Source organism: Oncorhynchus gorbuscha, linkage group LG09 (assembly GCF_021184085.1).
Source record: "Oncorhynchus gorbuscha isolate QuinsamMale2020 ecotype Even-year linkage group LG09, OgorEven_v1.0, whole genome shotgun sequence".
Lineage (NCBI taxonomy): Eukaryota > Metazoa > Chordata > Actinopteri > Salmoniformes > Salmonidae > Oncorhynchus > Oncorhynchus gorbuscha.
In genome coordinates, this window is record NC_060181.1 from 55,051,873 (window position 1) to 55,067,434 (window position 15,562).

Consider the following 15,562-nt stretch of genomic DNA (forward strand, 5'->3'; position numbering starts at 1 on the left):
AAACACACGCATAACATGAGCATGTTCATATAAACATCCAGTAAACACACACACACACACACACACACACACACACACACACACACACACACACACACACACACACACACACACACACACACACACACACACACACACACACAGAGAGAAAAACACAAACATCACGCAAAACTCATGCACGTATGCTCAACACCAATTCCCGCAAACACACAACACTAAGACACACACACACACACTTGCAGGCATACACACCTACCTGTACACACACAAGCATACATGGCATTGCATGCAAGTATAAACTTACGTACAGTTCATCCACACATACACACACACTCACACACACACAGACATGTGGTTGGGGCGCAGGGCAGAGGGTGATTCACTTTGAAGATGAGCCTGTCTGGCCAATTGGTCTGAGTTGCCGGTGCAGGTAGACATAGACACACATCAAACCACTCTGTCTCACTCTACTGACTGGCTGGCTGCACGCTATACTATACTAACCAGGACAATGTGCCCTGCTAATGTACCCCAGACCTCCACATAACCCTGCTCCTCACGTAACCCCACACTGACCCTCTCACATCCAGACAAATGGATCACATGCTGTACAAGCCACAGTATCGTATGGATTTGTACAAGAGGTGGGACATGATACATATTAAGGCGCATATGTACCTATATACTGTATATACATATCTATGTCGACAAACCCTCAAGCATTGTGTCCTCACCAATGTGTAGCACGTCTTCAGGTATTGTCTCTTGTGTTATAAAGAAACATTTTATGCGTTTATGCTCAAATCTATACTTTGTTTTTAAACCACCCTGCCACGTTGTGTTGGCGCTGCGCTTGATTGAAGGGAAATTGTTTGGAAAGGGTAAGAAATCTTGTTTGTTGATACTTTGTGATTTCAGACTGTGGGAAACATTGGAGTCAACATGTGCCAGCATCCCTGTCGATTGCTTTCGACACCTGGTACAATCCATGCCCCAACGAATTGAGGCTGTTCTGAGGGCAAGAGGGGGACCTATGGCCAATAATCTGAAAGGATGACACCGAGCAAAGTCCATGACCTTTATGAGATAAAGGATTGATGTACCCAATCTTAAATGATACTGTAGCCCCTACCTCTTTTTATGTAGACCTGAATGAGATGCAGTAAGTACGAGCAATATATTATTATAGCCCCACCTCGACCTCCCGGCCCGGCTCCACGAGGGGGCCTCTTTCCTGTACGAGGATGGTGCGCGAGTTGGGAGCTACCTCAAAACTACCAAAGAACCAGGTAAGGATGGCAGTAGAACAAGGTGAAATACAGCAGGATATATTGTGGAGTGGGCTGGGGATGCCACAGAGATTGGCGCACAGACCACCACATATCGGCAATCCTGCGTTTTCTGTGCCTGAGAAGCAACGCGATCCACAGCCATGCGCAATGCTGGAGCTCAAGGACTTGCTGAAATGGAGCATTAAAAAGAGCAAGCAACGGGAGCAGAGACAGGAGGCTCGGCTCTTAGGTGCTAGAGATGGCACTTATTGATCTACAAGAAAACAACGCTGGCATCGGGGCACAAGACCATCTGGGCGATGGGGTTAGAGCAAGCAGAGGCTCGCCTGATTGCGCCAGTCGGCACCCAGATCCAAGGGGCCCGGTGCCAGTGACGTTGCAGGTCGGACCTGTCACTCCCCAAGGTCACTGACAATGATAAAGTCGATGTGCCTCGCAACATTTGAACGAATGCCGGCTACGTGTGGCTGGTCGAGAGAAGAGTGGGTGATTCCCGGCTAGTCTACTAACAGGAAAGGCAGGAAAAGCCTATGTGACTATGGACATGAACTTCGTTCATGATTATGACGGTGTTAAGGAAGCAATACAAAACTAAATATAATATCAGCAAAGACAATTATAGAATGCGCTTTCGGGAAGAAAAGACAGAGGCGGGGGGGAATCCCCTCAGGAATTGTTTGTGCGTCTCCGGGAGCTGGATACCACCAACGGAGCACCCAGTTGAAACTGTCCCGGATGTTGTCGTGCTTGAACAATTTCTTCTGATGATTCCATCTGAAATCAGAGTTTGGGTTTTTGGGAAAGGGATCCGAAGTCTGCTGCAGAGGCGGCACGTCTCGCAGAGGTCTACATGTCTGCACGTCAAGACCAACGGGCCTTTTCCAATGCAAACACAGTGGCAGCTGCTAGACGCAGTCGGTTTGTGGGATAATGCGGGACACGTGGTAAGACACAACACAAAGTCTTCTTTTAATTAGCAAAGGGACCGTCTTGAGTTTTTCTTGTGGCCTAGTAGGACATAAGGCAGACAACGTAATGTATGGCACGCAGAGATAGTGTGCGTTTGTGCTACTTGCCTACGTCCCTAGTGAGTTGCAGGTTAATGAGCAGCTTTGTGAGGTGTTTCTAAATGGCAAGTTGTTGATGGCTTTGGTTAGTACTGGCAGCACACAAACACTCGTTAGGGCCGGTCGAATTAAGTTAGTTGCAGATCATGGGCCTGTAGTACAGCTCAAGTGTGTTCATGGGATGTCAAACAGTATGCTACTGCTGAGCTTATGTTGACTGTGCATGACCACAGGTTCATTCTGTGTGAAGAGATGGTTGCTGGCCATATGATGTTGTCCTAGGGACTGATATCCCCATATTGTCAGAGTTGCTAGAGCCAAAGCAGCGTCTACAGCACCTAGGGACGATATTGGGGGTAGATCCGGAAAGCGAGGCTCACTGTGAATGGAACCAAGTGTGCTATGGCCCAAGAAGAGGTCCTGTACTTGAGTTTCCGCATTGGCCCAGAGGGCATGTGCCCTCAAGTGGACAAAGTAGCAGCCATCCAAAACAGTTATTTGCCTTGCACACGGGCTGTTGGTGAAGTCCTTCCTGGGGCTCGTTGGCTCTGGTGCTGACGTTTTGTGCCAGACTTCTCAGATGTGGCCCTACCCATAGAGTGAACTGACCAAAACCAAAGAGCAGAAACAGTTCCTGTGGACCACGGCCTGTGAAGAGGCATCCCAGAGGCCCAAATGGGTGGTATGGAGCCATCCAGTTCTGGTCAGTCCAGACTTCGCCAAGCATTTTGTGGTGCAGACTGATGCATCCAACGTGGGGCTGGGAGCTGTGCTAGCCCAGGGAGAGTCGGACAGGAGAGATCTGTTCTGTTCATCAGCTGAAAACGGAAATCACATGAGTACAGGTATTCAGTGGTTGAGAGAGAGCACATCGCACTGAAGTGGAGCATCGAGAGCTTGAAGTATTACCTTCTTGGTAGCTCTTTCCTTGTCCAACATAGTTGCAGACTATGTTGGACAAGGATGCCCTCCTGTACTGCCCCATGTACCATGATTGGTTTGTTATTTTCAGCCTGAGGGCCATGTAAGAAGCTATATTAAATCTCCCTTTACTGTTTTAGGTCCCTTTACACAAATAGCAAAAGGGTTCAAATGATTGGGTGACAGGTTGGCGCAAAATCTGGATCTCCACTGCGCTTTACCAGCACCATGGACAGAGCATGCTGCAGAGTGTGTGTGCATTTGTATGTAGGGAGGCTATGGAAAGCCACTGGGCAGTTAGGTACGTCTCCATTGAGTTTCCATAGAAAGCAGGGAAAAACACTCCTCGTCTGTGCTAGGCTACGTCAATAATGAGATAGGGAACGTGAATACGAGATACGCCTCTGCCTGTAATATTTTTATTTTGATTTACAGGGATTATAGGGATTTATAGCCTATTTAGCTCTAACCAGCTAATCTACCACTGCCACGATGGGTATCAGAAATCAAACCACCAAGGCCGCCGCAAAGCCCAGCAGCGACAATGCGGCCGGGCTCCAGCTAGCTCTGTGTAGAGCCCACCCCCGTGTTTATAGTAGGCCGGCATTGCGTAATTTATTACGTGGGTGGATAGAATTTGATCCACAGAAGTGCCGTATCGCATCGGCTGTGTACAGCTGCATTCACATTGGCCGTTTGTAATAGGTGAATTACCCTATCTAAAAATACCTTACCAAAAATACCTTTCTTTACTGTGTAAGACACTGTCCATTTTGCTGATACAGTGCAGTGGAGATGGGCTACAGATTCCGCGCCAACCTGTCACTTCAAAAGCACTCCATGGTCTCGGACACTCGGCATTGGCACCTTATGTTTTTGTGGTATAGCGTAATATAAGCAGAGTTCAATATAATTCCAATGCAAGAACCCCCCCCCCCCCCCCAAAAAAAAAAAAAAAAAAGATTTCAACTGCCCCCTTAGTCAATTTATCCTGCCGCAGGGTCTGTCGACCTCTCGTAGGCTAGGTGAAAATTCCACCACTTTGATTCACCTATCCAATCCTTTGAGATGTACACAAGTAGATGGAGAGAGAGGGAAATTGATTTGACATGTTTTCTTTGGCAATGTAATTTCTTACACTTTCCATGCCAATAAATCTTCTTGAATTGAACGGAGAGAAGGCGGGTCGGGGGGCTAGCTTGGGGGAGTAGGGGCTAGGGGTCAATTTAGGAGTGACAGGGATGTGGGTCTTCCCCTTATTTCACCCAGCTGGCCCCCGGCGCTCATCAATCCCACAATGCTGCAGTGAGGGTCTCCTCAGTCTCTCTGATTTACAGCACCCAGAGGAAAATGGCCAGCACAGCCCAACAGTCCATATATCTACTCTCCCGCCATCTCTCTCTATCTTTCCCTTTTTTACGTGTACATTTTAGTCATTTATCAGACGCTCTTATCCAGAGTGACTTAAAGTAGTGAGTGCATACATTTTTTAAAATTTCATTTCATACTGGTCCCCCGTGGGAATCAAACCCACAATCTTGGCGCTGCCCTTTACGTCCCTCTCTCTATCAAACACACAGACAAACCTCTCTCTCTCTCTCTCTCTCTCTCTCTCTCTCTCTCTCTCTCTCTCTCTCTCTCTCTCTCTCTCTCTCTCTCTCTCTCTCTCTCTCTCTCTCTCTCTCTCTCTCTCTCTCTCTCGCTCTCTCTCTTCTCTCTCTCGCTCTCTCTCTCTCTCACACACATATTGCATTTGCAGGGGATCAAGCCTGAGCCTCCAGAAAGGGAGGAAAAAAAGATAAGAAAATTATCCCTAATGAAAACCAGAAGTCCCGTCTCTCTCTCCTTCCCTCACGCTCCCTCTCTCATCATGAACTTGGGAACAGAGAGGAGAATTGAGCTTAATTCAAACCAGCTCTCCACAACGTGAGATGACAAGGCTTTGAAGTGTGTCGGAAAAGCCTTTGAGCCTGACATGTAGGCATGGCTAGCGTTAACCCTTTGTTGGTTAGTGGCTTTGGGCGGTATGGTTTTCAGTTTTTTTTTGTGTGTTCAGTCAAGCTATAGTATCTTCCTCCTCATTCACTGCCCTTGTTTAGGACTCCACTTGAAAACACACCACACACCCTGGTGGGGTGCTCTGCGGAGGATAGGTTAAAGCAAGGAATGGAAAGGAGGAGTGGAAGATGGAGAGAGTCCCTAGAGAGGGAGGTTTCCCCGGTTCTTGTCAACAACACTGAGTGAACAGCTGCCTCCATTCTGAAAGCGTGTTCATTTGTGTGCGTGCGGCTGCATGTCTTAGCACTCAAAGCATTCAGGGAATGGTGGAAATGATGGGGACTTGGGTGAACTATGAGTGAACAAAGTCCCTTACCCCTACACAGACTTCTCAGGCCCCCAACGAGTTTGTTCTCTCCCAAAGTGAAACAAAACAACCTCACAGGGGAAAAAGGTAAAGAAAACACTGCAGGTGAAAGAGAGAGAGATGTGGCTCTTCGCATCTTCTCATATCTGTGAAAAATCCAATCGCTTCAGGAATGCCCCAGCAAAGATCAGAGGAGGAGGATAATTCATTATTAACATAGTGGACTCCAGAGCCACTTCTGTGGGAAGGTTGACGTATTGGGCGACCACCTGCGGAACTGATCTTCAGGGGGTTTCAGTGGTCTCGGTGAGCCTTATAGGTAGAGCGCATTGAGTAGTCACACGCGCGTCGTCTATCTCGTGCATGGGTACATGCGCGTACTGTATATTTGTACGCGTGTGCATGCATGTGTTCTTATGCATATGCGGGTGTACACACTTGTGTCTGTGGGGGTTTCTCAAAAATGAATACTTCCGTGCTCCAAGCAGCCACATTGGAGCGCGGGAGGGTCGGAGTATGAATCCAAATCAACGGATGTGAAATGGAGCACGTCTCTCGGATGCGTACTCTGTTTGTACATGTTAAGAAGCATGCATCAATGCAAGCTTCAACGCAAGGTATGCACAGAAATACGACAAAACTACGTTTAAAAAAAAGATTATTTGAATTATTTGAGCTGAAGTGTGAGGAAATCAACTCCTACTTCAGAACAAAATGTTGCCCATTTTCATATGTTGCCTAATGACAATATTTTATCTTGATACGTTAATAAATACATACTGTGTTAATTTTGGCATGTTTACGTGCCTACAATGCCCACTGTAGTGTGCATAGATTGCAAGCCAATAGAAAGTCAATAGCTTGCTACTACTGTTCGCTAGCTAGATAGCCACGGAGAATTGGTAGCTAGCTACTTACGAAGAATTTACATCTACCTTACATTACATTCTTTTTAGGTGATTTTTGCTTGTTTAACTAGCTGGCTAGCTAGATTATTACAATTCACATATTGATAACTGATTATTATGAAGTAAAACATTTTGTTTTGTTTGATTTCTATTGTTGCCATTGTCCTGGCTGGACGATGCTTATCAGATGTTATGTTTTATGCGTTCTCTACACTTTCGTCCTCACAAGAACGTATTCGAGAGAACATCCTCAGAGAATCCACTCGTAGCAGGACAGTGTGGAGCACAGTAGTATGCATATTGAGATACACCCTGTGTGTGTATGTGTGTGCGTGATGATGATATTACAGTAGGTCAGGGGGATTTGGGTTAGGCCTGACTGTCTCAGGAGAAAGAGGTGTTCAACCCTGAGGCTTAGCAGGTCCTCCCAAAAACGCTCACACACACTGCCGGGCTACACATACACACAGACACACATACCTACACAGTCCAACCAAAGTCCATGTATTGAAGAACAAACTGAATGTGCAACAGGTAATGCCTAAATATGTTGTAATCACATTTTATTCAGCTTTATGTTTCCTTAAAGGTGCAATGTGTAGAAATCACTCTGTCATTCCAGGTGTCGGATCCTAATTTGATCACCCTGTTGCAGGAGAACTTTCCTGCAAAGCAGGACATTTTAAACGTGTAGTATATTGGAGGTTTAAAAAGGCTTCTGAAGTTTGTAATTTACATCCATTAATTATAATTCAAAGAACAAAAATAGGACAGCACTCTGGTGAATAAACTTAAATTGACATATTTTTATTGCTGTGTATGAGCCAATCAATGTCACGACAATACCACACACAGGTGGGCATAATTGTACATTCTCAGTCAGCATTGGCCCAATCAAGTGATCCCAGGAGAGAATATTTGGCATGTACACTACCGTTCAAAAGTTTGGGGTCACATAGAAATGTCCTTGTTTTTGAAAGAAAAGCAAAGAATGTTGTCCATTAAACTAACATCAAATTGATCATAAATACAGTGTAGACATTGCTAATGTTGTAAATGACTGTTGTAGCTGGAAACAACTCTGGGCCGCCCTATGGGACTCCCAATCATGGCCGGTTGTGATACATCCTGGATTTGAACCAGGGTGTCTGTAGTGACGCCTCAAGGACTGAGATGCAATGGCTTAGACCGCTGCGCCACTTGGGAGCCCAGCTGGTAAAATGAAAAGACGCAAAAAATAAACTTAAGGACAGGAAGCATGGAAATAGCACACATAGAACGGATCTACCCCTTAATAGACTTGTTTTCCATGAGAATGACCAATCTAAAACTCACATTTCTATGTGAATTTGGTCGGGGTGCACACAAAGCTACATATTGCGCCTTTAATCTGAACAAACACATTCGGTGTGACTGTACAGTTGTGGCAGGGTAGAGCAGAGCAGTATACATGTTCCTTTGATATCCAAACCAGAGCACACCTCAGCGATGACACTTTACAGGCAGGAACTAGCTGACGGAGGCAGTAGGGTTTTGGATCCGACCCCACAAACCCAGGATGTCCCATAGCTGAGACGGCCTCGTAAATATATTTAAAACGTATTATCCGCCGGCATAATTAACCAAGCGTTTTTCATCCACCACATAGACATCCACTGATTCACGCCTATAAAAGCCCTCGTTTCCACTCACACTTGCTCTCTAATTGAGCGCTCTGGCTTTCCCAAGGTAGTCGTCTGTTTTAGAGGGGGTTTGTTGATGGGGAATTTGATGATGTGAGCAGCTTCTGATGGAGGGATGACTTGTGTGTGTGTCTCCATACACATTAGATCTGAGGGAGGTTGGGGAGGGGGTAGTGTGTGATTCTCCGGTCACCATGGTAACCGCCATACTTACTTAAGCTCCCCCCCGTACAATCTTGTGTCTGGCCACATGAGTGCCTGTGGCCAGCTCACTCTTTGGGTTGGGGTATTTTATGTGCTTGATATTAATGGTGTGTGTGTGGGAGCACTTCTAAGCAGCTGAACAAATATTTCCAAGACAGTACTACTCGGTTCATCTCTCCTGGATATTTGCAGCCTACATGTATTGCAACCACCGGGTCATGCTATCATTATCTTACTCTCATTTGCTCTCAATCATTCTCTCCTTCACTTCCTCACTTTACTCATCTCTTGCTCATCTTCCTTCCTTCTCTCCTTCTGTCCACCATCCCTGTGCTTTATATATTACGCTGCCCGCTGAGCTAGTACCAGAGGCATGCTGACCCAGTCCGTGACGCACACACTCCGCTGTGTATCTCAGCTGTCTGGGGTACCAAGCCTCCTAAAAATACCGCCTCCCTCTCTCTCCCTTTGGGGGGAGGCCACCGCTGCCGAAAGCTGTGTGGGTGGGCGGGGTTTGCCCATTGCAGGCCTATAATTGTGGCGACGAGAGCAGGATGGAAAGAAAGTGAGCCAGGAGACAACCGCCATGTTCCTGAGGTCAGCAAAGTAGTGGGTTCCTACAACATGACCCTGAGGCACCCCCTCACACAGCACCAATACTCTGCCTATCCAAATACTGCCGGCCCCAAAAAGCACAGTGTGCTCTACTGCTTGTACCAAGCACACAGCTGCACTGGGAGAGCCGTTCATACTGTCACTCAGATAAGTCCCACGGAACCTACACTAAAGATGCCCTGTCACAATGACAAACATTGAAGTTGTCACAGGCACATTTGTTAACGTTCTCTCTCAGACCGATTCCTCTCAGTTCAACGACAACAATGTTGACCGCATAAAATGATTTACACAGGTGGTTCAAGAAAGCTTTACTTAGAGTACAAGGAGTACAGGGAAACACTCTAACTATAGCCACAACAGATGGAGGGTTGTTTCCCAAATGGCACCCTACTCCCTATATAGTGCACTACTTCTGACCAGGGCCCATAGAATATGATGTCATTTGGGACTCAGGCCTGAGTCACTGTAACCACAGGTCGCTGTATGACAGAGATAGATAACAAATGTATATATTTTCCTTCCTCCAGCTGTGTGAGAGAGGACAGATTGTAAGGCCTCACTTGCCACACAACGAGATAGCCTCTTCTCCGAACTAAAGTATCATTGCGTAATTGTGTATTATTTTTTCTCTCCAGTTCAGTTTCACTACTACCTGACATGTGACCTCCTTGCTCTCACACTTTGTATTTTGGGTGTTTCTACGGCCCTGTTTGTTGGGGAATGTTCCTCCCAACACCAGATTTGTGGCTTTGATTCCCTGAATGTGAGGTTATGTGTTGTTTACTAAATGTTTGGGTTAAAGTGGCTGCCAATTGGCCAGGTACATTGCACTGTAAGTACTGTATGTGGTTCATAGACGGGTTAGCTGACAATGTTCGAAAACAATATGCACACTTCAATGGGTCAGAAGGCTGTCGGTTGTTGTAATTCTGGATGGCTAGTTAGGTAACAACGACAAGAAGCTGCCATGTGGGGAATAGTAGGTGTCTCGTTTCAGCTCGTTGTATCTTGTTCTTGATACCATGTCTTGGTTTGACTGACACGTCTATGTTAATATGGCAAAAAAAAACTGTAACAATGTATTTGAGAGGAAACAAGTGTTCATTGTGCCAATTGATGTATGTTTTCAATAACAATTGGAGATGAAATATAGTTTACATGTTGTCAACAATTTAAGCCAACCCTGTCTGATTTGCCCCATAGTTGTGCAAGTGTCGGTTTTGTTGCTAAACAACCAACCAACCAATTGGTTTGCAGTGGACAGTACCAACATCAGACTCTAGCTGGTGTCTACCAGTAGGTATGTTTAGGTTAGTCACTAAAGGGGAGGATGGCACTGACTGCTTCTTGTCTCACTCTCACTCTCACTCTTTTTTTCTCCTTCACAGAACAGTGGTGATGCCCATCGCCAACGAGTTTGCCCCCGACGTGGTGCTGGTGTCGTCTGGCTTCGATGCCGTGGAGGGCCATCCGTCACCCCTGGGAGGGTACAGGCTGACGGCCAAATGTAAGTGACTTACTCCTTTTCCCCTTTCTCTCCACCAACACACTCGAGTCACCAATACTTTGACTTGGAGCATCAAGACTCGGGATTTGACTTTGACTTGAGACTGATGACTTTAAATGATCTGGCCAGGTTTTGTAACATTTTGACACTCATTTTGTGGCACAGAGTCTCCGTGGATTACTCTCCACGCAGCCAGAGACAGTAGCCGCAGCATCGGGCCTCGCAAAAGAAACATGCAACAAATTGGCTAGTGAAATGCACATTTGGCCCTCTGATTGGACCAGCTGATTTGCTGTACAGCTATAGGAGCGGGTGCAGTGCCAAGATGAAGTTGTAGGGAGAGAGGATTGCCATCATAATTGGTGATCGAGAATAGTGACTGTTTACTTTGCAAGCTCACCAGCAATGGGGTATCAAGCCACAATTAGGCCTGCTGGTCTTTTGGTATTCCAAAATTGGTTGAAATTGATCATTTATTTATGGAGGTTCCATTTGGAATTTGTTGTTCAAATGTATTATTACTGTGGTGAGGACACATCATAGGCTTGTCTCCCCACTGGCGCTCTCCAAACTCAAACACTGTTCTTTGCTGTTGCTTTCACACATTTAAATGCATATGTGCTAAATCTATATTCCATCTAATCCTACAATAATTGCTAGCATGGAAATCATTCTATACTGGTACCGTTTATTGCAACACATTTCTGTCTGATAAGATAGATTTTCATTCAGCCAACCATTTCTTACCCTTTGGAGTGTGCGCAATGTTTATTGTGCACATGAATGTTAACGAGACTCATGAGGTTAAAAGTTCTGTTTATTTAATTCAATGTCTGGTTTTTGTTTGTTCATATTTCCGGGTTATGTCGGAGTTCCGTATGTCTGTGTCCTACTGTATGTCTCTGTCATTCTGGTTGTGCGTAATAGGAGCACGTTTGCCTCAGAGCGCATAGAAATAGGCTAGGTGGCCTGCGCGCCACGCTTTGGAGTCAGTGTGTTGCATAACAGAGAAAAGTATTGTTCCATGTATGAATGTTGAGGAAATATCATTAATATTCATTAAGTCTGATTAAGAAAAATTTACCAATGTAACAATGGATATGGAAATGGCCTTTTACATTGTAGAACCAGTTTATTGGTTGTAAATACCAATTGGGTAATTGTATGGTCCTGGGAGGGGGCCAAGTGAATATACAGTATGTACCTTCGTGAGCTCCTGTTAGACAGATTACATTTGTTTTCTCAAGGGGAGGCTGTGCAGTCTTGCCCTCTGCCTGTGCCGGTTCAGATAGGACAGGTTAAGTCTGACACAGGAGCTATTTCTTTTGGGATGTGTATATTTTGTCAATCTCCTTGTATATTTTGGATGATATGGCACTTTTACCATTGAATCACCAAGACCTGTAAATAAATCTACACTCTGACCGCATCAACCTGCCTTGCCTTCTGCTGATTTCATGCCCTTAAGACTGTTACAAGGTCCCTATTTTACAATTACATCATCAAAACCTGTTGTAGACAAAATAATGAAAGGGGCTGTCTGGTAGCCTCAGTAAATAGTCAAAGATTTGCAGTCATTGCAAGTATAGATACATTTGTTTTTAACTTGACTTGAGACTGAACTTATTCTGTTAGCGTTAGCGCAATCCGCTAGCTGATCCCATAGACTTCCAGTCATTGTGCTAACATTAGTTAGCAATCACTCCAGAAACTACCTTGTATGTACAGACACAAAAATAGAATCCTTGAGTTTGTCTGAGTCCGGCTAAGTAGAAAAAATCTTGCTCGATCCATTTCAGAGAAAGGCTGCATTGATCTAAGTGTTTGAGCCCATGCCAGGTGGTAAATGCAGAAACACTAGTTCTGGCCATGAGGAGGAAGAGTCTTGCAACCACACTTTTAAAAAAAAGGTAGATTTAAAAGACATTGTGGCTGGCCAGCATGCGTGGTATGTGCTATTCTGACAGATGACAAAATCAGATCTATTTTGCTGGGTTGATCTGAAAGAGTCTAAGTAGCCAATGACAGTCTCTTACGAAAGGTTACCAGACTCTAGTAACATTACCTTACACAGTCCCACCTACAAGACACACACACGATCAGATCCAAATGTTCTGGCCCTGTCCATGTAACCTCCCCTCACGTTCACAAAGCTACAGGATCGACTTTGTTCGGAAGCGTCTGTCTTTGGCTCAGGTAGAGCAGCAGTATGGCGTACCAGCAAAGAGCTTTCCCTAAAACTATCTCTGAGATGTCAGCCTAAAGCTGGGTCTCTAAGAGAGGGGGGTCTGAGGAGGGTGTAGGGTGTTATGGCGGAATGCATATACTAAAACTAAGGATATACTGAGGATCAGACACAGGTGGCCTGAGCCAAAACACTAAGCCACATTTATTCCAAATAAACCTGGCTCGTATTATGCATTTAGGCCGAGTAAGTCCCTGGTGCCTTCTCTTTCTTAAATCTAACGAGAAAATATGATGCAATACTGTTTTATCCCTCCGCCTCCCCTCGCTTTCTCTATGCATTTCTTTGATTGCCGTCCAAGCTCCAAAGTCGCCATGGACGAACTCTAACCCCAACCTCATGCGTTCTCCTTTCCCCAGGTTTTGGATACCTGACCAGGCAGCTGATGGGGCTAGCCGGAGGCCGCATGGTACTGGCCCTGGAGGGGGGCCACGACCTCACTGCTATTTGTGACGCCTCCGAAGCCTGCGTCTCTGCTCTGCTAGGAATCGAGGTAACACTTGAGAGCGAAGGATGGAGGGAGGGAGGGGTTTCTTTATTTGTTTTCATTCATTTGCCTCTCCACCTGTTTAGGGAGAGTGTCTCTACACATCCAGTTCAATCAGGAGGTGAGAATAGAGCTCAGACGGCGCTCTGATTGGGTGGTTATGCCGTCTTTCAGGGCAGTTGGCACAGTCATAGGTGTGGTGCTGAAAGGGCTTTGGCCCAATGCCGCCGCCCACTGAGAGACCGAGAGAGAGAGAGAGGGAGAGGGGGTGGAGAGAGCTGGAACAGTGAGCTAACAGAGATCTCCATCCTCTCTTTCTCTCCATCCCCTCTCACTTTTTGTCCCCACCGCCCAGTGTGGGAGGATACCACCGCCAGGGAGAGGGAGGAAGTAACAACGGTCAAGTTGAAGAATCTGAGGTTAATTGTGGATGTGTGTAGGCTGGACCTGGAGCTGAGCCAACTGTCTGTCTTCGTCCCAAATAGCGCCCTATTCTCTACGCAGTGAACTCGTTTTGACCAGAGCCTTCTGTCTGCTGTGATTCATGGCACAGGCCCACTGATTTTTCACAAGATAATGGATGGAGTCTAGTGTTTTCTTGGCCATGGCTTAGATATAATTTTAGATTTTGGTTCCATGATAACATGCTTTGGCGCTTTGAATATCTTTACCATAAGAATACTGTAACCAAATGGAGAGGAAAGTGTATGGTTGCTTCAGTGTCTATATCTGTCTGTGTGTGTGTGTGTGTATGCCACCATAACTGTTGACCCTTGGCTAGTGCTGTACCTTGGCTAGTGCTGTCCCTTGGCTAGTGCTGTCCCTTGGCTAGTGCTGTACCTTGGCTAGTGCTGTCCCTTGGCTAGTGCTGTACCTTGGCTAGTGCTGTACCTTGGCTAGTGCTGTCCCTTGGCTAGTGCTGTCCCTTGGCTAGTGCTGTCCCGTGGCTAGTGCTGTCCCTTGGCTAGTGCTGACCCTTGGCTAGTGCTGACCCTTATCTAGTGCTGTCCCTTGGCTAGTGCTGTCCCTTGGCTAGTGCTGACCCTTGGCTATTGCTGTCCCTTGACTAATGCTGTCCATTGGCTAGCGCTGACCCTTGGCTAGTGCTGACCCGTGGCTAGTGCTGACCATTGGCTAGTGCCGACCCTTAGCTAGTGCTGACCAGTGGCTAGTGCTGTCCCTTGGCTATTGCTGTCCCTTGGCTAGTGCTGTCCCTTGGTTACTGCTGTCCCTTGGCTAGTGCTGACCCTTGGCTAGTGCTGACCCGTGGCTAGTGCTGACCCGTGGCTAGTGCTGTCCCTTGGCTAGTGCTGTCCCTTGGCTATTGCTGTCCCTTGGCTAGTGCTGTCCCTTGGTTACTGCTGTCCCTTGGCTAGTGCTGACCCGTGGCTAGTGCTGACCCTTGACTAGTGCTGACCCGTGGCTAGTGCTGTCCCTTGGCTAGTGCTGACCCTTGGCTAGTGCTGACCCTTGGCTAGTGCTGTCCCTTGGCTAGTGCTGACCCTTGGCTAGTGCTGTCCCTTGGCTAGTGCTGACCCTTGGCTAGTGCTGTCCCTTGGCTAGTGCTGACCCTTGGCTAGTGCTGACCATTGGCTAGTGCCGACCCTTAGCTAGTGCCGACCAGTGGCTAGTGCTGTCCCTTGGCTAGTGCTGTCCCTTGGCTAGTGCTGTCCCTTGGCTAGTGCTGACCCTTGGCTAGTGCTGACCCTTGGCTAGTGCTGACCCGTGGCTAGTGCTGTCTCTTGGCTAGTGCTGAACCTTGGCTAGTGCTGACCCTTGGCTAGTGCTGTCCCTTGGCTAGTGCTGACCCTTGGCTAGTGCTGTCCCTTGGCTAGTGCTGACCCTTGGCTAGTGCTGTCCCTTGACTAGTGCTGTCCCTTGACTAGTATAAACAGATGAAGTGCTGATGTCATGTCTAATACAGAGGGAGTGCAGTGGTCAGAGGCTGAAATAGAACCTCTGATAGTAGTGAATTTCCAGTCCCCTGCATCCTGCGTTTGTAGAAACTTCATTTATTTTGAGCAAGTGACCGTCTCTTAAGTGTTGCTGCAGACCAGACCAGCCCAGGCCACAAACACACACCCTCTATGTGTTTTCTTCTCGTTGGACAAGATCCGAGTCCCAAACGGCATCCTATTCCCTATATGGTGCACTACTTTTGACCAGAGCCCTGTGGTCCCTGGTCAAAAGTAGTGCACTATCTAGGGGATAGGGTGGGACACAGACAAGGAGAGAACCTGCTTAAGCCGTGTGCCAGTTAGCCCAG

The 15,562-nt window shown here is 46.7% G+C and overlaps 1 protein-coding gene across 2 annotated transcripts in view; it reads left to right on the top strand.

Annotated features, from left to right (window-relative positions):
• LOC124043774 (histone deacetylase 4-like) overlaps positions 1-15,562 on the top strand; it is a 129,031-nt gene that overhangs the window by 100,360 nt on the left and 13,109 nt on the right. For both annotated transcript variants that reach the window (XM_046362715.1, XM_046362716.1), the window contains exons 21-22: positions 10,446-10,564; positions 13,169-13,302. In XM_046362715.1, the coding sequence (XP_046218671.1) occupies positions 10,446-10,564; positions 13,169-13,302 (253 nt within the window). The remainder of the gene's footprint in view (positions 1-10,445; positions 10,565-13,168; positions 13,303-15,562) is intronic.